Consider the following 27,596-nt stretch of genomic DNA (forward strand, 5'->3'; position numbering starts at 1 on the left):
AATTTTATCAATGTATCCCCGACAGAATAGGTACTGCAAAATAATTTTATGATTGTAACATTAAACTAATATTTTCAATTTGTTTTATTAATAAAGAACTATCTTATTAAACAAGACGTTTTACTTCTTACGACAAAGTATTTGAAGATTTGCAAACAATTTACCAAAATTGTTTGTAACTGTTCTAAATAAGCTCACAGTTTTGGGATTTAAACCCACGGACATAAGTTCGGTAGTATGTACACTTAACTACTAGTTTACTCTTTATTAAATATCGTCGAATGTTAGGGTTTAATAAAAAAGGTATTATTTTGAAAATTATATTTAATAACTTTACAAAATAAGGACACATTCTTCATAATAAAGTTTTATAATCTAACAAATGGAAACTTAAAATTTAGTAATGTATAACAAAATCAAAAATACTTCGCGACCACAAGTAAAATATAAGACGAACCGTACGTCGAATATTTTACAGCGAACGAGCGATTTCCCAAATATTAAAACTACAATAAGTATATATAATACTTAATATAGTACAAAAGTGATATATTATTCAATACATTAACTAAAGTAAAATGTGTTGCTTTAAAAAAATGCTTTCATTAATATTTACAACTTATTTCTAATGATATAAAATAGTTTATAAATCAAAATAAATGTACTTTGAGTAGCTTAATTTAAACTGTTAAAAAGAAATTTATATTTTCTTGATTGTCTTAAATAGTCATACATCGTGGGTTTCCACTTTCAAAAAAAAAAATGCGCAAACATAATTTCTCTTTTTTTATCAGAATGTGAGAGATGTTAGTGTTTTTGTATGGATATATACAGTGAAAACTCGAGATAACATCTGTTAGTCTAGTTTTTTTCTAATATACGGTCGAATTCAATAGAAAATGAGAAATGATATGTTTCAAATGTCACTGGCTGACAATGTTGTCTATGGATTTATTTCGAAAAGTTTCAGTGCTTAAAAAACAAACATGTCTATTTTTAATAAGTCTATAATTATATTATAAAGGTGTAATTTATAATATCCATTGAATTCGACCATAATTCCGATTGTCAATAATAATTTAGTAGAAATTTCGCTTTTACTCAGTATTTTACTCAGATAATCTATTTTATTGAGCGTTTCCTGTTTCTATGGATGAGAAGGGGATGGGATTGTTTGTTCTATATTCATTCGTTCATTACACAAAAGTCAATGCACTAAAGGAAAGAATCTAGTTTCAATGTCGTTATTTTTAGTCAGATATAAGTTATTCAAAATGTTTCATTTCTTACGAATTACGTATTTAGTAATTTCTTAATAAGAACCTTGTTGTGTGTTTAGAAAACATAATTGTAAGTCTAAAACATATAAGAAATTATTGTTCAAAATGACAATGTCTTAGAATCAATTCAAAAATAATCCAACGATATCTGCCGTACTCAGAGTCCGTTAACGAATACTTAAGTTTATACTAATACTAAATTGAATACAATAGTATAAGACGTTTAGTGATCATTTAAAGTCTCAGAATTAGCAGTAAAATAGCTTCCATCTAGTACATTTTATAAGATTGTGCACGGCCCATGTCTAATTTACATCATTTAAAGTTTTTGTTTTCTTTTTGATGGTGATCTTGGTGAAGGTGGTTCAGTCTTCTTACTCTGAAAAATAAAATAAAATTAATAAATTCAATTTATGGTAAGTGTAATTTTTTAAATCTACTTACTAAAAACCTTTTTTGCTAGTTTTTAATCTAATTTATTATAAAACTTGCCTCTCTTGTTCTCTTAGCTCTCGGTTCATCGACATCAGGCTTTTCTTTTTCTTTCTCTTTCACTTCTACTTTCTCTTCAGTCTTCTGTGACTTTTCTTCACTCTTTTTTGGACTCTTTTCACTTTCTTTTACTGGACTTGGACTTTTTTCTTTTGTCTCCGTTTCTTTTTCTGTTTCTGTATTTTCCGTTTGTTCTTTTGTTTCCTCTGTTGCAGTTTCTGGTGTTTTCTCTTCCGTGATGTTCTCTTCTGTGTTTGTGTCTTTACTTTCTTCTGGTTTTTCATTTGACTTGTCTTCTGGGACTTCCTCTGTGTCTTTTGTTGTTTCTTTTTCTTCTAATTGTTGCTTTCTTGATGATTGTCTCTTTAATGGAGGTTTTGCTTGTGTTCCGTTAGGTTTCTTTCCTTTTGCTAGAATAAAAATTAAAGATATTTCAATGTACTACAACAAAATATTTAAAATTGTACTAATATTATAAATGCAAAAGTTTTGATAGATGGATGGATGTTTGTTACTACAATCTCCAAAACGTGCTAACGGAATTCGATTAAATTTGGCTTAGATGGTAGAACATAATCTGGAAGAACACAAATACTACTTACTAAGTTTTTTTTTTAATTTCGCGTAGACAAATTCGCAGATAAAATAGTAATTTATATAACAAATGGCATACTACATAGTTATTTAAAAATTACTTGGTGTGTTGGTATTTTTCTTTTTAGTGTTGTCATCCTCTGTGACCGGCGCTGACTCCTCATCTCTTGTCGCTGGTGGAGTTTTCGTAGTTAGTTGTGTGGGAGCGGACATCTCTGGAAAGCAAGGGTTTTATGTAACACATTTAAAATAAAATGCCGGACGCAGAATCATTAAGTGGTCTCTATGAGTGTAAATTTAATAATGTAAGAGACAATTCTTCAAGAGTCTTACTTTATTATAGAATTAATGTAATGTAAAAATAAAATTATTTACCGGAATCTATAAAGTAAAAGTAATTAAAATAATGTACCTATGGGTTCATGGACCATTTCTAAAATTTCATCGGAAGTGAGTTTTGCCGTAACTTTCTTGAACTCCAAAACCCTTTCCGAGAAGTACTCAAAGAATGAGAGGCCGGCTGGTGTTGTGAATAATTCCTATGATAAAAAAAAACATATAGGTAAAAAAAATATTTATACAGAAAATAGATGAAAACAAGTTACAACATTTTAAAATGAGTTATCTATCTTTAATAGACCGAGGAGTAAGATAGAAAAAAAAATTCTTTTCCAATGCACCCATCACTCTTTAAAAAAAATACTATTTCCCTTTCCTAAAGCAAATAGGATATACTTCAGATCTGTCTTTTTTATATATGACAGGTTGACTCGGCACATAAAAACAACACATGTCATTCCTAACTCATTTTTTAACCTTCAGTTTTCACTGTCTAAACAGCTAAGAAATAATAAAGAAATTGTCATCCCTGAAAGATAGAAAACTACAGTCAAAATCTGTTATAACGACATCGAAGGGACTACGCATATTGAGTCGTAAAAACCGATAGTTGTAACAACCGGTGACAGGTATTAATAGGAAAGATATGTATATAACATTCAGCCAGGACCTTTGATTTTGGTCAATTTAACCGGTATGTTGTTCTAAACGATGTCGCCATAAACGGTTTTGACTGTAGTTTGTTTTGTGCAGACCTTTAAGGATAATTGGAAGATGATAAATGTTTAGACAGTGTAAATCCATTAAGAATTATCATATTATGAACTGACTTTCATATTCTTGTAGAGAGTGTCTGCTTGCTTGCGTATCCTTTGAGCTTGCTTGTTGAACTGAAGCGCGGCGCTCTCGCTGAGGTCCCACGAGTTGGTGTTACCGATGTACGCGCGCATGCGCTTCACCGTCTCCAAACAAGTAGGGTGTTTTAACAACATCAGAGGTTTTATATCTAGTTCTGGAAAAAAGTTACGTTAACTTTTATCTTTCCTTTTGTTCCAAAATCAAAGTTACTTGATTTTTTTTATATCAAAAGGTGGCAAACGAGGAAACGAGCACCTAAATTCGCTGAAATAGCGCTGAAATGCAGATGCGTTGCCGACTTTTATTCAATGGAGAAGGGGACGCACAGAAAGAGGATATTTCTCCTTCTTATGCATCCCCTCTTCCGCCAAATCCACTTTTCTTCCCATCCTTTCTTAATAAGAAGAGGGTAGGAAAGGAAAGAGGACTAAAATTAGGCCTCCGGTACCACACTCATCAGACTGTACGCGGAATTATTTCCACTTGACGTCTGTCTTCTGTGTGGTGGTGGTATTTCACCAGACGAGCCGGACAATTCGTGAACCCAATAAATATTATTGTTACGGGATCTACCACTATACCAATGTTATTACGTTAACTTTATCATCCGTTCCAAAAGCGAAGTTAAGTTACTTGATTAAATCAAGGTCGTTAAATACGTAGCAGCTATGATATATTTGACTTTTTTAAGTTGTTGAGAAAATTGTGAGATAAAGTGAAATAATAAAAAATAAAATTTGTACGGAATTTTCGATTTGGGATTGAAAACAGCTACAATTTTTATGAATTAACACATTTACCGTGGATTTCTGAGAACAAAATTACCATTTGAAACATACAATTATTTTGTCAAAGATAATGAAAGGCGATATGTTTTATACAGAGATTTCGATCTCAGAAACTAAAGGCAAGTACACAGTCTGGCTACTTCACAATAATACACATTCATAATTGCATTAAACATGTTAAAAAGTCATATATATAGCTTATAGACATACCCATCAGTTCATCCAGTAATTTCAAGCAGAGTTCAGTATCAGCTTTCTCCAGACACAGACATGTCTTTATCTTGGCATCCAGTTCGATTAACTTCATCTCCGTCTTCAAGAATTGGACACGAGATTTCTTCTCATCTGAAAAACAAGAATTTTATATATAACATGGAATTGCCTTTAAAACATGAATCAATTTGGCGCTAACGGAGATACAGTGGGATGCAGATTGATTTAACGGTAACTTAATATGTCCCTTAGTGTACATTTATCTTACTAAATCTGCATTATGTAACTGAGACTTTGAGTAGGGCATTTATATTGTAATTCTATTGTTTCAAATAATACTGAAAAAATGTTTTTTTTTTAAATTATAGATATTGGTTGTGTAACAAATTTAAGACACAAACCTGTCTCTCTTTCCTTATCCAGTGTAGCTTTCTCTTCATCAGTTAAATGTAGATCGGTCACAAGTTGTCCCATCACCGACTGTGGTGTAATTTGTCCCCTCTCTGTTTACGAAATATACATAATTAAATTTAATAAATTCCAATCATATCTATCAATATATTTAAAATAGCTAGTAAACTACAAATTAAAAAAAATTGCGTATTCAAAATATTTTATTTCCGTGATTTAGAAAAATTAATAAACGTTACCGTCAAAATACGAGATAAAATAATTTCTACTAAGACTGTCAATTATTTTCATTATTTAAATGTAACATTTTAAAAGTCCAAATATCTCCAAAAAAAATAAACACTACACTTGCAATATTAATGTAACATTGACAATTAAGTACCTTAAGTAAGTGAATAGTAATTCTTATGAAGAAAATAAAAATTTCTTAAATATTAAAGTTTTATGTACGATAACATAATACAAATTACCTAATTGCATTTTAAGATTGAGCGCGTTAGTAGCTGCCTGTTTGTCCCACTGCAGCCTGCCTGCCTCGTTCTTGAAGCTGGCAGGCCGCGACTGGAACAGCCTGATGCCGACATACTCGCCGCTACCTAAGTACGCTATCAGGATATTCTCCTTATCCGCATCTTCTGTATTAATAATAAATGAAATAAGGAAACAAGAATAAAGTATTATTAAATTTAATACAATTAACATGTAATTCCCAGAGTAAAGATTTCCAAGGAAATATGATAAAGAGATTTACATCAACAAATAAGCCAGTAGCGACATTGGGTTGATGAGATCAGAATTAAGAAGTATTAATAAATAATTAACTGAATACTAATAATAATAATAAAATATAACATACTAGCTTTTACCCGCGACTCTGTCCGCGTGGAATAAAAAAAATGCACTCAAGATAAAAAAAAGTTCCTATGTCCGTCTCCTAGTTCTAAACTACCTCCCCATCAATTTTCAGCTAAATCAGTTCGACCGATCTTGAGTTATAAATAGTGTAACTAACACGACTTTCTTTTATATATATACTAGTTTTTACCCGCGACTCCGTCCGCGCGGAATAAAAAAAAAAAAACTGGGTAAAAATTATCCTATGTCCCATTCCTGGTTCTAAGCTACATGCCCAGCAATTTTCAGTCAACTCGATTCAGCCGATCTTGAGTTATAAATGGTGTAACTAACACAACTTTCTTTTATATATATAGATAGATAGATATAAGATAGACAAGATAATTAACGGAATACTAATAATAATAAAATATAACAGATTTTACTAAATGTTTTTTTTTTAATTAATAGATGTCTCATGTTATAATATTTTTTAATAAAATAAACAATAATGAACTTTAATTTGATAATGAAAATCATTTTATTTTTTTAATGACTACATTGTACTAACAAAACAAATGAAATAAGTAATTCAGTCAAATAAATTTAAATAATCATTGTTGCAATCTCATTTTAATAATAAATTCATTTTCCTGTTTATACATATCCAGTATATTTATAACAGTTTCATTGGCTTCGTTTAAAATATTCTCATCGTACACATCAACAGCATCATAGTTTGAATACTTTGCATTAAAGCCACTGTCACCGAATTCTAAAGATGATGGTATGAAATGTTCATTTCCTTCATTATTTGTAAGAAACAGATTACAAAAATCTTCCATTTCATTAGGAATCTTATCTTCGAAACTATTACGGTCTAAATTAATGTAATTAGCGAACGATGATGTAGAACATTGTGACACATTACGACTGATTGAATGAATATTTTCACTAAAATCACCAATTGGTTGCGAGTTTATTTCTTGAGACACATCTTCGTCATTCAGAACGTTAAGGGATCCAAATATAAGACCACCTAAAGATTTTTCCGATCTTCGTTTATAAAGCGATGTTACATTGACGTCATTCATGGATGGTAAATGTTCTATGGAATCTTTATTTTCCACATTTCCAATATTTTCTAGGCAAATATCCATATTAGTTGTCGAATTTTGTAGTTCACTTTGAGAAGTAGACGATTGAGATGTATTTTTAATGACATCGTCGGTTATTGCACCAACTTTTTTTAGAGGTGGATTAAATTTTGGATTTATATTTTTCCTCTTTTTCAATTCGTAATCCATTTTTACTTTACTGATTTAATTTATACTAAATAATTACGATGTGAATACGTCAAATTTTCGCGGTATTAAAATTGTTATTTTTTTTTTATAAAAAGTCAAAGGCTATACACATTCAGCCAGTTATAGTTTTAAATTTTTATTTTTGTCATCTAATCATCGGTGCGTAACAATTAATATATATTGTTTTTTTATTATATGTAGTTTTTTTATTTTTATATTCTATTTTTTATATTTGTTTTTTCTCAAAAAAGATTAAATAAGGTCATTCATAGATAATAGATAAGTCATTTTGATTCTTTTAATCTAGGATATTTTGTGAGTCATCACCATCAAGTACACTACTGCTCTGGTTGCTGTATATAAAACTCTGTGTAACATATTTAAGTAATTTCAGGACTATTTTAATGAAGGAAATAAAATGATAACATACCTTGAGCAAAGGGTTCTTTCAAATCTTCGAGTTCAGACTGAAACAAGTTAAGTTTTATGTATATTTCTAACTGAAAATTCAAGCCAATCCTAAAAACAATTTAATAAAATTTTGCTAATCATAGCCAAAAATTTTCTCTTCTAAAGTCAATATTTATCTAAATACAATCTATCGTCCATTTTAATCATATAATCTAGAAGTTATGTATGCAAACATATAGATTTTTAAAGGATATTTTTAACCAAATTTTTTTGTTTTTGTTCTGTTGTACACAAAAATATACAAAAATAAATGAAATAGAATAATTTCAAGAATCTTAGTTCAAATATAATTGTACTTTGATAAAAATAAAGATTTCATATATACCTGTGAGACAGTATTAAAAAGTTTCGTCTTGTCAGTCTTTGCCTTTGTAGCATCAGGCTTTGGTTTCTCTTTCTCTGGTTCCTTCTCTTTCTCCGGGGGAGGGGATGGGACTTTGCGTTTCTTTGGTGCGGGCGAAGGTAATGTCGTATTCTCTTCTGTATGTTCATCTATATATCTGGAAAGAAATCAACATTCATCACTGTTTTTTCAAAGCTAAAGCCTTTTTTGCACTGTGGCGAAGCGCGGTTGCAATTTCTATGAAATTAATGTACCATTTAGTCACCACAATGTACTAGTTTCCACTTTTATACAAATGGCTGTCACACTCAGCCTAAATCACGCTTATTGTTCTAACTTTAATTTTTAGATTACTTTATCACTACATAAGGAGGTTTACAAATCTATAATTCACCTTTTCGGTCGTATTTTCCTACCGCTTCTACTTATTATCTCTTCTTCTTTTTTCTCTTCTACTTCTTCCTTTTGTTCTTCTTTCTTTGCTTTCCCGCGTGGAGTTTTTGGTTCTTTTATCGGTTTCGCCGGTGTTGCCCCTTTTGTTGATTTGCGACCCTTCTGAATAGATAATTGTTAACTTGGGTGATTACTATGAAGTAAAGCTTAAACGTTAGCATCGAAAAATTAAAGTAAAATATGAACCCATCTTATTTATGTAGCGAAGTTACCATCACCATATTTAGTAAAAAATCCTCCCAATACCTGGGAATAGTGTTTTTTTTAATTATATAAATACATAAAAAATATATATGTTATGTACACACTTAGATAAATGAACCAGATGAATAAGATGCAGATGTTATTTACAAACATTTATATTTATCTGTCTCATTATTTATATATTTGTATGTATGTGTTTTTACGTTTTTTTGTGTGTTTGTATGTATTTATTTAGGCCTATGCCCAACAGTGGGCAGATAAAGGCTGATGATGATGATGTCTTATTAGTTTTGTGTGGAGATTTTATTGTCACATACCTTAACTGTCACGTTAAGGTACGTTACAATTGACCTACACTACCTAACTACTTAACTAACTATACCCAAATAAGGATATCTAAACCCGTTATAGGCGCTACTATCGCGGTTGGTTCAAACATATTATCTGTCATTATCTTTATCAAAACAAAGATAAAAAATATGTTTTAAATGGAGATTTTGGTCACAGAAATCCATGGATAGACATATATAATGACATAAAAGAAAAAATCATATGACAGCTGTAGCTGTGTACTGTAGTACAAAATAGATTTTGTAACAATCTTTGACATCGACAGTGACATTGACAGATGCTAGTGAGCTGTTATAATTTAGTTTAACTTATACCCACTGGTTCAGATAGCGTTGTCGGTCTACTCTATACTTATCACTGAGTAAGTGATTAAAATAATTGTTCCATTTTTTTTTTAGTTTCTATCAATGTCAAAATTTAGATTATAATGAGAATGCACACAGGTTATGTATTAAGGACTAATTTAAAAATAAACATATATACATGCAAAGAAAACCAAGGTGCAAAATGAACCCAATGCCTTAGTATTAATACATTTACAAGTATTTTTAGGTGATTTATGATATGTAATTAATGATAAAGAACCATAATGACAGTATGTTACAGAGTCACTTAATGTTGGTTTCCCATATTAAATATACACTAAGGGGCTCCTTCAGTGACAACTCTGAGAAAGGAAGTAATTATGAGTATTCATTTTAATATTGACATATAACAATCACCTTTCCCTCATCAATAACCAGGCCACCGGTTTCATCAGAATCATCCACACCGGTATCAATTTGACTTGTATTTGTCTGCGGAAAAATAGATCTTTTTTTATTTTTCTGCGGAAAAATAGATCTGTTTTTTTCTGCGGAAAAATGCTCTTTGTTTTTTTTTAATATGTATTTATCTTAATTAAAATGTATAGACGAGATTATTTCTTTGAAATTGATAGCTATTTCTTATTCGTATTGTAAGTTTCCTCGACAAATTATTACTTTGTCTTTTTAGTAAAAACTTTGGCTTAAACTTAATTATTATATGGATTTGTAAAGTAACACTAAGATCTCAATAATGCTACATTATTTACAAATCCAATAACTAATGAAATTTGGTCTTTTCATCATTAAATTATTGGGTTGTTTTTGGAAATAAATAAAGACCTAAAAATGATTTATATAAAAAAAAAACAAGCTAAATCAAAGATTTCATTCCAATTAACTAGAATTCTATTTAATAGAATTATTAAAAGCCTATTAGTAAATTATTAATGCTGCTTCTGCAACCATATGTTTCCACTACACAAATACCTTTACAACAAATTACCTATGATATTTTAAAGGGAATAAAAGAAAAGGTATTTTTTTACAAGTATTTCAGTAGTGGAAATTCACAGTTATAGCCATTGTCTTATATCTTGGCGGCTCTGAACATCTTACGAGTCACTGCGCAGAACATAATATTTTTATATAAATTATAAGGCGGCAAATAAGCATGCAGCCACATGAATTCACCAAAATAGCGAAACGATTGCTGCCCATGAACAATTACAATTGTAGATGTGTTGCCTACCCTAAAGCTTCTACAGAGCTCCTACAGAAAAGGGGACAGTCAGAAATAGATATTTCCTCTTCCTATGTCCCCTACTTGGCCGATTCCATTCCCATCATTTTTTTTTTAAAAAAAAGGGTGGTAAACGAATTTGAATTAAAATTAGGCCTCCGGCATGCACATAACAACCTTGTTAGGTATGATGGAGCATACAGTGATGAGGGAGAAGGGCCCTGCGCAGCACACAGCAGGCCTAGAGCCACCAACATACTTAAAAAGACTTATACAACATTATGCCAGTACAGTAAGACAGTAGCGTTGGCCTGACATGGGCTGTTTTGCCTTACATTAAATATTTGTATGGTAATGCTGACTTTGAGCTCTACTGTCTTATGTAATATACTATTTCTACTACTATCGCTACTATCTACAAGATAAATCAAATACATACATCTTCTGTGGTCGTGTCATTTGCAATTGTGGTGTCATCCTCAGTGGCAGCAGATTCGTCAATTGTGTCATTAGCAGCAGATTCATTGATTGTATCATTGACACTTGTGTCTTGTGGTAACTGTAATTTAAATCAATATTTATATTACTGTATTTATTTTGATAAAATAACTATATTCAAGGTAAAATTGTAATTTTTAAGTTATAAAGTTGACAATGATCTTTACTTCGATTACATTTAGAACTCAAAACAATGATTTTAGGTACATTTGTTCATTTTTCAAGTATTTTGTGCACACTGTCTATATATTTTCTTACATTACTATAAGAAGTTCTATGAATATATTTATTTTACTAGCTTTTGCTCGGACTTCGTCCGCGTGGAATTAAAAAAGCAACTAAACTAAAAGAGATTAGTTTTTTTATCTATGCCAAATTGAACATGCTAATTTTCAAACAGAAAAAAAACAAAATTGGTCCAGTATTTCACGCAAGGTCAAGGTTGCCGGAGTGAATACAGGTGTTCCAAGACTGTGCATTGTGGCAATCGATGTGGGAGGTCTATGTTCAGCAGTGGATAAACTCAGGCTGATAATGATGACGCATTATGCCACGACCAAGGGTAATATGGATTAATTTTTATATTTTTTATATTAGGTCCTTACATATGAAATTGGCGTTTTGTATGGGAGGAACAAAAAGTCGAATATTTTTTAATATAATATATTTAATTAATCAAAGTATGAACCATTATTTTCTATGCACTTTTGCCATCTCATAGGTAGTTCATTGATCCCTTTACTAAAAAAACCAGTCGGACGGGAATCAATAAAATCTTTGAAGGCGATTTGGACTGCCCCATCGGAGTTGAATTTTTTCCCTTGCAAGAAGTTATCCAAATTTAGAAAAAAATGGTAATCTGTTGGAGCAAGGTCCGGGGAGTACGGAGGATGTCTTAGACTTTCCAATTGAAGCTCTTCTAATTTAGTAGCCGTCTGTTGCGCAGTGTGTGGTCTAGCGTTGTCGTGAAGCAGCAGTGGCGTGGAGCGATTGACCAGCCTAGGTTGTTTGGCCGCTAGCTTTTCCATCATGGTTTGCAATTGCTGACAATAGACATCAGCCGTAATAGTCTGGCCAGATTTGAGAAAACTGTAATGAACAATACCGGCACTAGTCCACCAAACGCTTACAAGTAACTTTTTTGGGGTTAATTTTCGCTTGGGGCAGGATTTGGCTGGCTGGCCAGGATCCAACCATTGCGCTGAGCGCTTCCGATTATCGTAAAGAACCCATTTTTCATCACAGGTAATGATTCGGTTTAAAATACCTTCATTATTGTGCCGGTTTAGTAATGTAACGCAACAGTCGACGCGCGTTTGCCGGTTTGCTTCAGTCAATTCGTGAGGTACCCACCTTTCAAGCTTTTTAATCTTCCCAATTTGCTTCAAGTGAATTAAAACAGTTTTATCACTAACATCGCAGCCTGCAGCTAACTCGGACGTGGTTTGCGATGGATCCGCTTCCACAATAGCCTTCAATTCTTCATTATCAAGTTGAGTCTCAGGCCGTCCACGGGGCTTGTTCTGCAGATCGAAATTTCCAGAACCAAAACGTTGGAACCAAAAACGAACTGTGTTTTCTTTTGCAACACGACCGCCATACACATCATTCACCCTTCGAGTCGTTTCCGCAGCACTAGTACCACGGCGGAACTCGTACTCGTAAATAATGCGATATTTTAAGTTTTCCATTTTGTAAAATGAGTGACGCAAACAGAAAAAAACAGAAGAAAAAAAACAAATGAATGACGGTCATCGAACCACAAATACATGAGTCTATAGCTGTACAAATTTGAATTTGGAATTCCTTACCAAAGAGGAGAAATTCGTGATTAAAGTGGTCAGTACGAAAAACCCCAATTTCATATGTAAGGACCTAATATATATAGTTAAATATAACATTACCAATGCTGTCCCAACAACCTCTTCAACAGGTACATTATTTGCAAAGTCATGCTCAATCTGTTTAACACCGAGATTGAAGTCTTTCCTTTTCACAGTTTTAGTTAGAAATTTGTCTTTATTCTCTGCATAGTCAAATATCATATTCGGTGGTAGATTTGCTCTGAAAAATATAAATTTTGGTAAATATTTATTTGAGCCAGTTTACTCCAGGTTTAAAATATTTTAAAAATAACATTTTCACTACACTACAGAGACTATTACAATTCTTATGCCTAAATTTCATTCCATAGTATTTTATTTAAAAAAAAAAACAATCCATCCACTACAATTAGTGACTTTAATAGAAGGTGGTCATTGATTTTTTTCATTTCCTAATCATAATAATGTATTAAAAATTCTTATATTAATTTTCATTAGACTAAAATGTTACATTCAATACATTCTACGTGTTATTATAAAAATGGGCAAGTATGAAATATTTAACAAAGATAAATGGGAGAAGCAATATTTGAATAATTTAATCATACAAACTTACGTTTCTCCAGTTCCATAGAAATATACAAAATACTTTTTGCCATTCAATCTTTGTACCTGAAATATGAAAATTATATGGTTATAAATTGTTGTTAAAAAATTTAATATGTGTAGTCAAACAATTTCCCCATAGCTATAATAATCAAAAAGAAATGAGAAGAAAAAACTTTCTTATTGGATAAAATTCTATGCTTTGACACTTTCGGCATCGAATAAAAATATGTAATGAGATAAGAAAATAGGTTACACAATTTACATAACATTCGGATCGTTTTATCAGTTTCAGAAACTAGTTGTATAAGAAAATAACTATAAAGAGTCTTAATATGATTTAACAGTAACTAATTATCATAATAACTATATGATAAAGAGCAATCAGCATTCAATACTTGTGAAAGCGTCGGGCATGATGTCTTCCCGCGCAAAGGCTTATGAACATAGCACTAATGTCGGGTAAATACAACTTATAAATATTCAGTTAAAAACATTTCTACTTACACGAGCTGGCCATGCTGGATATCCTTTTACTTTAGCAAATATGAAGTCTCCGGATTTGTATTCTCTAACTTTTTTACCCATTTTCATGTAATGCCGCTATACTCTGTATTCCGAGGACTACTGTCTGTTACTTCGGATGTACTAGAACACAGTGTTTAACATACGTTTTTACTATCAAACGCTAGAGAGATATAATGGTTTTTTACTTAAATTATTTTTTTTTTGTCGTACTCATAATATAAGTGGACGCAAAGATAACAAATAACCTTAAAAGATTTCTTACCGCGGCAACGAAATGACGGAAAGAAAAGAAATAAACATGGCGTTTTGTATGTGTTGCTATTAAATGATTATGAGTTTTGTTTTTGAGTATGTACATTTTTCAGTAAAGCTTTTTGATTTTATTTTAATTTAAGTGTTTCAAAAATAACCACTTCCTTAAACATAACAATCTTTAAACAAACAAATTACGTGAAGTTCTAAAAAAAACAAATACCTAAACCAGCTAACTTATAATGATTTGAGACAACACTACTATGTATCACTCGACCATTCATATCACAAAAAATGTTAAATTTTCACTAACTTTTTTGGTTCATAAAGCTAACATAATTATAAAGCTTAAAATACTTTAGAAGTGTTTTATGCAGTATTTTACCCTGAAAAATGTAAAATGATCGGCGCAGACCAGACTATTTTATTTTCACATGAATTATTTAATAGCAACTAGCCATGTTAGCAACTAGCAACACAGTTACTTTGAACGGTCGTGTCAGACGGGTGCTTCGGGCGAGCATTTTCGCGTAAACTAATTGATTTCTTCTAATTAAATTACAGTGAATCATTGTGTTAGCGATGCAAATGTGATGTGAGCCATGCTTATTAATTTTGTGCAAAAATTGTTAATATTGAAGTCAAAATAGGGGGTGTAACGGGGAAACAAAAATGGCTTCGGGAGACAGCGATCACATAGAAGTAATGGATAGTTCAGTGACTAAAAAGACGGATGCTGGACAGGCAGGCGCAGAGGATGATGGTAATATTACTTCTTTTTAACATTACAAATGATGCTACTAATATAATTCTTCATTTCGAACTATTACGGCCATACCGCGACCCATTTTCTTTATTAATATTAACTTAATTTTTTCTTATTTCAGATCGCGATAGGACTTCAATTGCTGAGAAAAATGTACTTTACGATGTAAGTAAATTAGTTGCATGTTTTTCGCATATTTTCATTCATGTTTTGGGCAGTACCATAAGCAGAGAGAAAGTTGTGAATACGCCTAACAATTAATATGCGTGTCTCATTACCATTAAAACGTATACAAGATACAGAGTCAGAAATTCACATATCATAAGAGTATTAAATTGTATCAATTTTGTTACATTGTCCTACATTCATAAAATAGAGCCCTTGAAATATGTAAATGTACTTGACCTTAGTTTTTACTAGTGTTTTTATGATTTAATATTTAGATCCCTGTAATGTTAAATTAAATGGAACTTCACCAGATGTAATACTATTTCCTTTAAAAACTGTTTTTCTTCTTTTCTCTATTTGCTTCCTCTGCCTTTATCACAAAAAGGTAATATAAATGTCACTTATCAAGCTGGATATAGCTACTGCTAAATAAATAGGAAACAACCATAATTCAAAATGTGTTTGTTGATGCTGAGGTTGTAATTACTACAATTTTTATTTTACAAATATATAAAATGTTGCCGCTGTCTATCTTATGGAGTAGTAGCTGTCATTTGCAATCTTAAACTTAAGGAATACTGTGAAACTATTAATTCAAACTTGAATCTCCTGCTTAGACTTTTTGGAATTATTTAGAACTGGTCTGTTTGGTACCCAAGGTTGTAAAGCTCATTATCATCGGTTTTTATTTTAATTACTTATTCAAGATATTGAACAGAAACACGCATTACATAATGCATATTTTCTCATGTAGTCATTAACTACTTGTAAATAGCTTGGTTTATCTTCCTTATTTACATTTCCAGTTTTATTTAGTATTCATATTTATCTGTAAAAGTGTTGTAATAAATATGATGAGGATGTATGCAAAAAGTCATCATCATCTCCTTGACCTTGTCCCACCTACGTAGGGTCGGTGCACCAGGTTTCTATCCTCGAAATTAATCTGTCTGCCGTCATCTCCATTATAACCCACTTCTTGATCATGTCATCTTTCACGCAATCCATACATCTCTACCGGTATACCCCTAAATAGAAGTTTAAATATATTGGAAAAAATAATATATAACATGCCTTATAAGATTATTGTATTTTAAAATCAATATCACTTGAGGTGACTGCTTCATTTAAGAATGATAATACAATAAAGTTATCTTAAATTTGTAGGTGTCAAGCAGAGCAATTTAACCTTTAACTGTAACACTTTAAATATGAAAGAATCCAATGAGATCATCCTAATATAATAATAAGTGTGTTATTAACTTTTGTGTTGATAAGCTTTATCTTGCATTCACTGAGAGAGTTATCTGTGTAAGCCAAAATCATCTGATAACGGTGCTCCTTCAATTGTTGTGGGTCAGCGCACTATGTAAATATGGTCTTGTAGGTGGACTATGTTTTCAAATTTCCTGAGACATATCTTGTTTTAAAATTAATGTAAGAAAACCATGAGAACTATAAAGTGTTTTTTTTGATTTGACATATAGATATACGAAAAATATTTTTTATATGTGTAATCTGTGGTCAATTGTTAGTACAATATTTTTTTATTTATTTCTCAGTTATTTAGCATCATTGGTTGTTTATTTGGGAGATATTTTTGTAAAACATTTTTAGTTCAGAAGAACAATTCAGACGTATCCGTGACAAAAACACAGATTTCAATGAATAATAATATTAAATGGGTAATCACTTATTACTAGTTGCTTGTCTGCGTTTTTGTCGGTGTATGGCTTATTTACTGTTCCTTAGAAGTTAATAAATGTTATTAAATAAGTTGAATTCAACAACAACTTCATTTTAATCTCTTTCGATTACGTTATGTCCCGTTTTTTGAAGGCTTGTGGCTACCTCAAGTCTCGAATCGTGAGTCATTCTCCTTCCGACAATACCGCCTTTAGTTATGACCTTTCCGAGTCAGGATTGGCCTGTTGCCAGCTGATCTCATCCCCTCTCTATTGTATATTATACGTATACGTTAGCACAATAGAGAATAAAAGATTATTCTGCCATTGATGATGGTGATGAAGAAGTTAGTATAGTACGATACCTCGTACAGAAACACGGGAAGTATCACATCCTTAAACTTTGCTATGATTTTCTGTGATAGTATTCCCGGCCAGGGTGATACTACTGTGAATCACTATTATTACCATCTGATAAGCATATTATGTATTCACTGATAATATTAGATGACCTATTATCGCTAGATTTTTACAAGAAGTTATTTACCGACATTATATATCGAAAGTAATGTAATGAATTAACGGTTTTTACTTGTACGTAATACATGGTAAAACTAGAGGTCGTTTCTATGTACTACTTCTCCGATGTTTTTTTGTATTTTGTTGCGAAATGAAAGAAACAATATTTCCAAATTAAATAATTCTAGAACATTCGTGAGTTCACAATTGTAGTGCGAATCTGTGGGAATGTTCGCAGTCACTGTAACTGTTAGTGTGTTTAGTGTCCATTACCCCCGTTTGAAAGCGGTCACGTGTTGTAGTGACACTGTCGCTGTTACTAAGGGCGCCTTTCTCATACAATGTCTATACTAAGGGGTCCTTTAGTCACTTGTCGAGTCTTTAAAAAACAGATTTACGCTTAGCATGTTCTTAGCACAAACCGGTCATCACTGACCTACCATAAAAACTATATTCAAGTTACAAGTTATTCTCTTCTGTAAAAATTACTGCTCACATCCGATATTAATTACGTTACCCGGTACGTATCCGTTGCTTATGTAATAAGCGTTCGTAAGCCGTATTATGTAGAAGCTTAAGGATCCGTTCATACAGACCGGGGCGGAAAGCAGAGCAGATTTTTATCGGAAATAAAATTTAGCTTTGTACGATTAAGGCAAGGTATAATATTACTTTTCACATGTTTTTACGTTTGCTCTTGATGAGAAAAGACGTAAATTATAAAATTTGACCATGTTTCTGTTCCCCATCCAGGTATATCTGAACGGAAACTTACTCAACTTTACTGTAGGTTTCTACTGATGGTCCACATATACAGAAACATATTGTTATTCCTCTCATTAATTAAAAAAATGGAGATAAGTATATGTTTCTGCACGTATGTTTCGACAGTTGGCAATCACAGTTGGTTATCATTAAATACTGAAATACCTGTACAGTCAGCAGCATAAATTTGTACATTTACAACATATAAACTTTCATAGGTCTTAGGTTTTAAAAATACATATTATACACGTAGTTGTTAATAGTAATTCATGGGCGGAAAAATACGGACGAATACGTGCAAACATATTTTTGAAACCGAAAGCGTATACAAGTTTCAGGAGCTTTATAAATGTGTGCATTTTTACAGCTGACTGTACAAAAATGTATTGTTATCTATGTTCTACCGAAGAAGAATGAGAGGGATGATACTATATTTAGAAGAAATAGTATAAAAGCGGTTAGAACTTCGTCCTTGTTTGAGATGATATTTAAGATCTAAATGTTATTTGTATGACATTGCCATCATTAAAATAGTCCATTATGAATAAATTTATGTTAATTTTAAAAATATTTTACCATATTTAATAAAACCAGTCTTAGTTTTTATAACATAGCTACTTATGCATATCCATTTATCAATGCATATTTCAATAGACTGATGTACAGTCGCGGTGTGTGGTTCTCGTGTTCTAATGTAAAGATTAAAATAGTAAGTAATTACGGAGTAGTGCAGTGAATTTACTAATCGAGATTCCACTCACTTATGCGTACTGGAATGAGTGCTCTGTATGTCATTTAGTTTTTATTTGTTGTTTTTTGATCATCAACCGTAGGTTTCTGAGGCTGAAATCTCTGTTTAAAACATATCATCATCCCTATCATTATCTTTGACAAAACAGAGATAACAATATGTTTTAAACGGAAATTTTGATCTCAGCAACCCACGGTAAGTTGTTTGAATCTGTTGGACAAGTGAAGTTTGATGGTGATGATTTGAAAACAGTCTTTAGAATGACTTCTAAATAAATACAAGTAAGAATTTGTTGCCATATCGTTTAGTAAAGTAATTAATAATTTCGTAGCTGTTTCGTTCATTCAAACCCACGACTCTTGTTTTACCTGTTTTTTTTCCTTGCTATCATGTGTTATTTTTTGTGTTAAAATTTTGAAATACTAGTTATGTGTTTCTAATTGTGTTACATTTTTTATTTAAGGTACCTTTTTTGTAGTATCAGTTAGGTATATAGAAGTTTTAACTCAAAACCTAACACTTTGATATTTTTAGAAACAAAATATACACTTCTTGAAGTATTTAAACGTATAAAATAAGAAGCAATAACTTCAGCTTCAAAAGTAGATAATATAAGGAGCGTATTTAAAATCATGAACGTTGATTTATGTTTTGTTAAGATTCCGTCTTAATGGTGTCAATGCCATTCTAGGTTCTAAAGCAACTATCCCACGGTACGTATTGTTTTTAATTCGTCGGTAGTCGTTTTGAACTATTTGAACGTATATTTGCACTATGGCCTCAGAAATAAGTGTCTATAATATTAATATGTTGTGACTAAATTAGTACACTGTATTATAGCGAATAATGGATTTGTGTGTGTGTGTGTGTTAGCCTTTGTCAACTAAGCTTCCTTCTTACTAATATTATAAATGCGAATGCTTAGATGACTGTTTATTTGTAGGTATGTCCAGAACGGCTGCATAGATCTCGTTGAAATTTGGCATAGACGTATATCATGGTCTGGAAGAACACATAGGCTAATAATGAAGTTTTTTTAATTCCGCGCGGACGGAATCGCCGGTGGCAGCTAGTGTTTCATTAATTCAAAAAATATTATCGAAGTAATAGGAGGACATAGAATTGAATATCGTTCTTTGTCAATGCTTTGTTTTATTTGAAGATCAATAACAATTAAGTTTTTTATCCAACATAAGATATAGTATTATAAATAAACTGAACGTTGTTTTTAACGGTTAATTAAAAGTCGCTGTCGTGTTGGAAAATGAAACATCCGTTAATTTGTAATTGTGGCGTCATTCAGGTAGGCTATTGTTTTTCATATGAACGCTTTACATTGATGGAGCCAAGCCAGCCGAGTAATGGTTGATGTTAATACGCTTTAAGTTATGTTTAATCTGTAGTTTATTTAATGCAGATATGCTATTACAAGAGACAACTATATTTTTCTCGCTTCAAGACGTTTATCTCTTACCAGAGTTTTTCGCTTATGGAGGTTCTCCATCCGGAACGGACAATGACTCTCGCTTATAAAGAAATCTCGTTGTGAAGTTCTGATTTATTTACTGTTAATTAATGAAAATTTATGAAAAAAAAAATACGCGAACGGTCATCCTTTTTGTCGAATTCGTTTGATCAAGCAGTGAGTGCATGTAAAGTATCATTGAAAAGCTGCCAATTGCAAAATCAATTTTAACGGACATCTTAATGTATAAGTATACTTGAAATTTGACCACGAAGTGAATTCGGCTATGTATTGTATTCGTCTGAGTAGTGACGTCACTATTCGTACCGAAACTCTGACATTAAAAGATACAACGCGATCCGTGAAGCGAGGTGAAGGTTAGAGGAAACAGTGGTTTGTATCAAAGGGAAAATATAACAGCCGTCAGGCCATCGGATAATTTCCTAGAATTTTAAGTATAAACATCCCTCCCACTCAGTTTTTTTTTTTAAGTAGGCGCTAGAAAGTAAATGATTCTCCTGATATTAAGTGAATGATAAGATTTCAATCCGGATTAAATCATTCCTTCGTGTTGTACTAATGTTTAAGTATGACGTAATGTGCATTAAACATATCTTGAATTACGTAAATGTCTTCTACTAAGTAAGGAAATAATCTGTTCAACAAATAGTCCCCAGTACTGCATTATTTGTTAAAGCTTTATCCGACCAACAAAATATTTGCCTCCGCCATAATGTTTATTTCATTCAACAAGTGTGATGCAATAAGGTATTTTTAATAGGATAAGTGTAATGAAGGAACACTAACATTTTTCAATAACTGGTATATTAGTTTCTTAGAGCCTAAAATATCGGAACAGAATCTTCCACTTTGCTCATAAGATATGATTTAGTTAGTTACTAGCTGTCGCCCGCGACACCGCCGGCGCGAAATTAAATAAAATGAATTTTAGCCTATGTGTTCTTTCAGACTATGTTTAACTTGTTTTTAAAAATATAAAATAAAAGCGCTTAATTGATAGGGCTAATTTTATTCGACTATTCTGTTATTTCTTATTCTCTAAATTGTTCTACAAAATATAATTTCCGAGTGAAATGACGATTCACAAAAAACAACTATAGCGATGTTGCGCCCCTCGCCAAAAATGGGGAGAGGGTTCGTTGACCTGCCGAATTCACGGAGAGGACCGCCATTGTATGTGCTAGGGTGTATTGCCCCGTGATAGAACACGTATACTGATACTGCACTTGTTACGTGACATTTTATAAGTATGTATAAAAAGTATGCCGTCAATAACTGATAATTTACCCCAAACGGAACATTTAATACTTTAATATTCATGATTATTGTTTCTTTTGTTTTTAATATCTATATATATAAAAGAAAGTCGTGTTAGTTACACTATTTATAACTCAAGAACGGCTCAATCGATTTGTGGTGGGCAGGTAGCTTAGAACCAGGAAACGGACATGGATAATTTTTACCCCGTTTTCTATTTTTTATTCGGACGCGCGGACGGAGTCGCGGGAAAAAGCTAGCGATTTATAAAAGACTATAGTTTGTCTATTTAAAATTGATTAGTTTACAAACTGACGCCTATAAAATATCAAGTTAATTTTGTATGAGGATTAATATAGTACTTAATGGACGGTTGTCATAGTTTCGGACCGTACGTGTATAACGAACAACTATGAACTGTCGAGTATCGGTCTTGTAATAAAATGAATCAATAAATTAATTAATTAACCAATAAATCAATAAATATTCTTTTTTGTTTGTCAACACCTCAATTTTTGGTTTAATGTTTTATTTTTGTATTGATTTTTACGGTCAATTAATATTTCTTTTACCCTAATTGTGTAAGATCTATACAAACTTCGTACTTCTAATACCACAACGGTAATCAGCTGAATAGTCTATTAAACCAAAATAAATGTTGTAGTGTAATTCAGTACATTTGGGAAAATTATGCATCCGTATTAATTCTATTGTAAATAACAGTAAACACACACTCACGCACACACACGCGCACACACACACACACAAATTATGAATACAAAATAAACAAAGTCAGAACGACTGCGGAACAAATATTGTTTCCGGTGAAATTTTGGAACTGCTATCGTTTGTAATAAAATGTATTTAAACTCAACCATGAAATAAGGTCAATGATCCTAGTACGAATATTAGTGACAAAGGCACATCGACATAGTCAACTGTGTCAAAATTAGTATGAGATTTTTTGTATTAATTTTAATACAAATTGTGTATATCACGATAAAATAGCGATTGTCACAAATATCGGTGCTAGGTCAGCAATATAGTCTTATTGCGAATTTCGACTATCGAAGTACTGATTTCTGTTTGAAAAAAAAAACAGATAATAATAGTGTCACGGCAGTAGAAGTTTACGGTTATGGAACTCAGTTATGCTATTATAGATATTTGCCATTCTACATTTGGTATTGCTATAAAGCACTCGAAATTTTATGCTGTATTGAGGTGACAAATACCAGAAATGTTTATTTATCTAATCTGATCGCATACTTTAAAAGATTACTTTGATCTGTAGTGCCAAATCTGAGTCATTTTCACAGCACATTCATGGGAAATTATTAGTTATTCGTAGTAGAAAATAATCAAAATCCAAATTTAATATAAATAAATGATTGATATTTTAGTTATAAACGAAGGTTTAAGGCTACCTAATAGGAATAATATATGTTGCCACAAATAACTGTTAACTTTACCTTATTAATAATATAAATGCGAAAGTTAGAAGGTATCTCTAGAACCGTTAAACGGATCTTAATGAAATTTTGCATAAATGTTGAACATAGTCTGGAAGAACACATGGCATTTTTAATTCTGCGGGCACAAAGTCGCAGGCGACAGCTAGTTATAATTAAACTCGAAATCTGGCGGCATAAAAAAAATTGTTACCCTTTGATCCTAAGCATAAACAATTGACTGATTTAGTGACTTCGGATAGTATGCTGATGTTCTTGGGGTCAAACCCGAAGATATGGCAGCCCTAGCTGCCATATTACATTAAGCAAATATTAAATCTCCGTGGTTTTGTGTACTACAAAGAAAATTTACGAGGAAAATGTTTTCAACATTTTTGTACAGTTATTCACTGAAACTAGTTTAGATTGTGCAAGTCTTACAAGCCAGAAAATATTTTCGTTATTATATTCAGATAATATATCATCGTTGTTATTTTCGTTTCACTATTTCTGATGATTGGTAGAGTTTAAGTCTGCATTGATTTCAACATGTGATGGAAATTCTTTTTCTCAGATGAGATGTTTAAAGCAAGTGAATCGATGTGGATAAAGACATAAGAAAAAATTGAATTTCACTTACTATTTTTAATTCGACGTATGACTTACATATATTAAAGATGAGGTATAGGTAAGTTGTCACCAGGTAAAGTTAAGTCGATACTTTTGACATGATCCTTTTCTACTTTTATTGTGCTCGGAAACAATTAATAATAAATAAGAAATGACAAATGCAAGTTGGTATTGAACGGCAAATTGCCAGAGAAATTTCCAAACTGAGTCATAGGATGCCAAAAGAGGCGACATTATGGCAATATTACAATCGGCAAGAATTTTATAAAGTAATCTGTTCCAAACTGTTTTTGGAGAGATTTCACTAATACGATAATTATATTTTCTAGTATAAAATTAGTATACAGATTGGACATTGTAGAATATCGTCATTGGTATCATGATTTTGTTTTGTTGATCTAAAAAAATACTTGGTCCGATGAAAGTGGTGCTTTATAATAAGGTGGCAAACAAGCGGCAAACAAGTGAATTCGTTGAAATAGCGAAGCGACCGCTGCCCATAAAAATCCACAATTGCATATTCATCGCCTATGCGTTCCCTTTTCCGTTAAATCAAATTCCCCTTCCCATCCTTTCCTTACAAGAAAAGGGTGGCAAGAGAAAGAGGACTAAAATTAGGCCTTTGGCACGCACAATCAACAGACGAAACGCTAAATTGCTTCCACTTCACGGATGTCTTTTGTGTGCTCGTGGTAATACGCCGGTTGAGCCGGTCCTTTCGTACAACAGATGTTTCTGGCGTCTGTCAATATTAAAATGGTGCGTTTATCGCTGTTAGTTAGTGTCACCTTTGCCTACCCAGCCAGAGAAGTTTAATGCATTATACTAGACCTTATTCTTAACTGAGATCATCTCTGCTCACAATTTTGTGTATTCAGCTGTCTAGCAACGCACCTGGTTCCCCTTTAACACGTTCAGTGCCACAGATTAGACCTGCGAGTTTCACAGTATGTGAAAATTGTAGTGTCTTTGTTCGTGTTAACTACGTGTTGTTAGCTTAAGTAATTATTTTGCATGTCGCAGGCTTATTTGCCCTTAGTTCTTTTATTATAATGAAGGGTGACCGCGATGTAATGCCTCGTAACAAGATTACTTGCTTCACTTATTGTAGATTGTATGGTGACATTGACGGATATGTGGGTCGTTCTATATTAGTGGTCTGTTCGCACGCAATGACCTACAATATCATAATAAGCTAAGGGACATATGGAAAAATGATAATCAATCACAGATGTTTGGAATTTCCACTAATGATTTTAACTGATGATGATAATGGTTGATGAAAAGTTTGAGCTCATGACTTGGATCTTAAAGTCAACGATAGTCATTTTTTAAAGCAGAATGGTTATTCTTTTCAATTCTTGTTTTTTTTTAATGGCAAAATGTTTAAAACTAAATAATTATCTAATGTGGGACTCATTCGTTCATCATTCATCATACAAATATGTACAATGCCATAAAAGCGCAGGACATTGTGTTCTAATATGTATGCAGATTAATAATGACTCATGTAACAAGCTGTCGTACAATGTCGATAAACTGTATATGTTGTCTTTTATTACTGTATATGTTATTATTTGAATGATTGAAATGAAATTATATTAAATCTATTTGTAAAGAAAGGTATTTTCTTTATCGTGTAGTTAACATTACTCCACGATACTTCACATGTTTCGTTTAGATTGTAAAAATTGGTCTATAACTAAATTTTGGTTCGTATTCTCGGACGTTTATTTTGGTGAAATGTCATTTGAATTGCATACTATAGATGGATGATAGAAGGTATCATCAGAACGGCTCAACGGATCTTGATGAAATTTTGCACAGATGGAGACTATAGTTTGGAAGAACACTTCTTCTTCTTCTTACGGTGCCATCTTCTCGCGAAGGTCGGCGATCATTAAGGCAATCTGCATTCTCGAAACCGCGGCTCTGAATAACGAACGGGTACTTTTTCCGAACCACTGGCGTAGGTTTTTTAGCCAGGAAATCCTTCTTCGTCCAACACTTCGCCTTCCCTGAATCTTCCCTTGGACGATGAGCTGCAGCAGTTCATATTTTCTGTTTCTCATTATGTGGCCTAAATATTCCAGCTTCTTTTTCTTTACTGTATATAGTATCTCTAGTTTTTTCTTCATGCGCTGTAGTACGGTTACATTTTTTACTTTTTCTCTCCATGATATCCTTAGCATTCTCCTGTACACCCACATTTCGAAGGCTTCAATTCTCTTGCTCATCGATTCTGTAAGGGTCCAGGCTTCAACGCCGTACAGGAGAATGGAGAAAACATAACAACGTGCTACTCGCATTCTCAGCTCGATTTTCAGCTTTTTATTGCACAAAACAGACTTCAATTTGTAGAAAGCATTCCGGGCTTGCTCTATACGACATCTTATTTCGAGACTGTGATCGTTTGAGTCATCAACCCAACAACCTAAGTATTTGTATTTGCTAACTTGTTCTAATGGTTGTCCACTACATATTAGCGAGATGTTAGCGGGTGGAACTTTACAAATGGTCATAAATTTGGTTTTCTTGGCATTAATACTGAGGCCATACAATGAACTGACAGTTTGTACTCTATTTAAAAGGACCTGAAGATCTTCTATTGTCGTCGCTAGCAATACAGTGTCGTCCGCATAACGGATGTTGTTTATAATCTGGCCATTCACTGTTATCCCTATATTCAACTGATCTAACGCTTCTCTGAAGATCATCTCCGAATAAATGTTAAACAGTATCGGCGATAAAATACATCCTTGGCGTACTCCTCTCAGGATTTCAGCTTCCTCTGTCAGTCTACCTTCTACGCGTACATTTGCTTTTTGGTTCCAATACAGGTGTTTAATAAACCGTACGTCTTTGGAGTCGAGGCCCATTGATTTTAGTATGTCAATCATTTTGGCATGTTGTACTCTATCAAAAGCCTTTTCATAGTCTATAAAGCACACAATAACATCGTGATTCATATCCCAGCACCGCTGTATTAAGATTTGATATGCAAAAAGGGCATCTCTTGTTCCTAGGCCGTTGATGAAACCAAATTGAGATCTTGATATTTGCTCTTCACACTTTTTGTATATTCTTTTGTGAATTACTTTCAGGAATAATTTCAAGATGTGACTCATAAGAGAGATTGTTCTATATTGATTGCACTTATTTGCAGATGCTACTTTGGGCAAGGTAACAAAAGTAGATTTGAGCCAATCCGCTGGTATGACACCCGAATCGTAAATTGAGTTAAATAAGTTTACTATTATTCCTAAATTATCATACTCAAGAACTTTAATGAGTTCCACCGGTAGTTCATCGCCGCCTACTGATTTCCTGCTCTTAGATGTTTTAATTGCATAAGCAATTTCACTTTTACTGATAGATGGTCCATATAAATTTTCTTGTGATGAAATTGAATCCAGACTAGGTCTTTCGTCATAAAATAATGATTGTATGTACTTTTGCCAGATGTTTAGCTTGTCGTTAACTGTTTTAGCAAGATTTCCTTGGTCGTCCAACAGTAAATTTGAATTAGTTTTGTGTGCCTTGAAATTATTTGTAATTTCTTTGATTTTCTTATGTACATTGAAAGAATCATGCCTTGCCTCAAACTCCTCTATCGCAACACATTGGTCTACCATCCATTTCTCTTTCGCTTCAACCACCTTTCTTTGAATCATCTTGTGTGTCTTTTTGTATTGTTGGACATCGACTGCTTTATATGCTCTGCGCTCTTGCATTAAATCTAAAATCTCTTGGGTAATCCAGCACTTTTTTGCTTCAGTTTCTAGAGGTTTAAGAATTCTTTTACCGATACCAACCAGGTTTTCCTTTAATTTTGTCCATGTATCTTCTACGTCTGTATTAGGGCCAAGCTCTTTATTCAGACGGTCAGCTGTATTATTTATCTCTGTGGTTGCCACGATGCGTA

General features: G+C 32.5%; 2 protein-coding genes across 15 annotated transcripts in view; one reads left to right on the forward strand and one right to left on the reverse strand.

Moving 5' to 3' along the window:
• Positions 1-1,383: 1,383 nt before the first annotated feature.
• LOC106715201 (PC4 and SFRS1-interacting protein) lies at positions 1,384-14,197 on the reverse strand. The gene is made up of 16 exons (XM_045682376.1): positions 13,921-14,197; positions 13,424-13,479; positions 12,889-13,048; positions 10,926-11,045; positions 9,661-9,735; positions 8,325-8,485; positions 7,913-8,087; positions 7,547-7,583; positions 5,446-5,610; positions 4,966-5,067; positions 4,562-4,696; positions 3,536-3,717; positions 2,779-2,905; positions 2,468-2,581; positions 1,773-2,182; positions 1,384-1,659 (listed from the first exon to the last, which is right to left on the reverse strand). The coding sequence occupies exons 1-16, from the start codon at positions 13,999-14,001 to the stop codon at positions 1,600-1,602; spliced, it is 2,160 nt and encodes a 719-aa protein (XP_045538332.1). The 5' UTR covers positions 14,002-14,197; the 3' UTR covers positions 1,384-1,599.
• A 476-nt stretch (positions 14,198-14,673) lies between these two features.
• The window catches only part of LOC106715282 (phosphatidylinositol 4-phosphate 5-kinase type-1 alpha), a 59,053-nt gene continuing 46,130 nt past the window's right edge, over positions 14,674-27,596 (forward strand). For all 14 annotated transcript variants that reach the window (XM_045682611.1, XM_045682605.1, XM_045682606.1 and 11 more), the window contains exons 1-2: positions 14,674-14,956; positions 15,081-15,124. In XM_045682611.1, the coding sequence (XP_045538567.1) occupies positions 14,866-14,956; positions 15,081-15,124 (135 nt within the window). In that variant the 5' untranslated portion in view covers positions 14,674-14,865. The remainder of the gene's footprint in view (positions 14,957-15,080; positions 15,125-27,596) is intronic.

Source organism: Papilio machaon, chromosome 19 (assembly GCF_912999745.1).
Source record: "Papilio machaon chromosome 19, ilPapMach1.1, whole genome shotgun sequence".
In the NCBI taxonomy this organism is placed as follows: domain Eukaryota; kingdom Metazoa; phylum Arthropoda; class Insecta; order Lepidoptera; family Papilionidae; genus Papilio; species Papilio machaon.

Bases quoted from the DNA above. Each gene is read 5' to 3' on its own strand.
- LOC106715201 (XM_045682376.1), bottom strand. From the start codon at position 14,001: ATGGGTAAAAAAGTTAGAGAATACAAATCCGGAGACTTCATATTTGCT. The intron at 13,480-13,920 runs GTAAGTAGAAAT...TTCATATTTCAG, and splicing joins ATCCAGCATGGCCAGCTCGT to GTACAAAGATTGAATGGCAA. The intron at 2,183-2,467 runs GTAATTTTTAAA...TTTTTATTCTAG, and splicing joins GAAAAATACCAACACACCAA to CAAAAGGAAAGAAACCTAAC.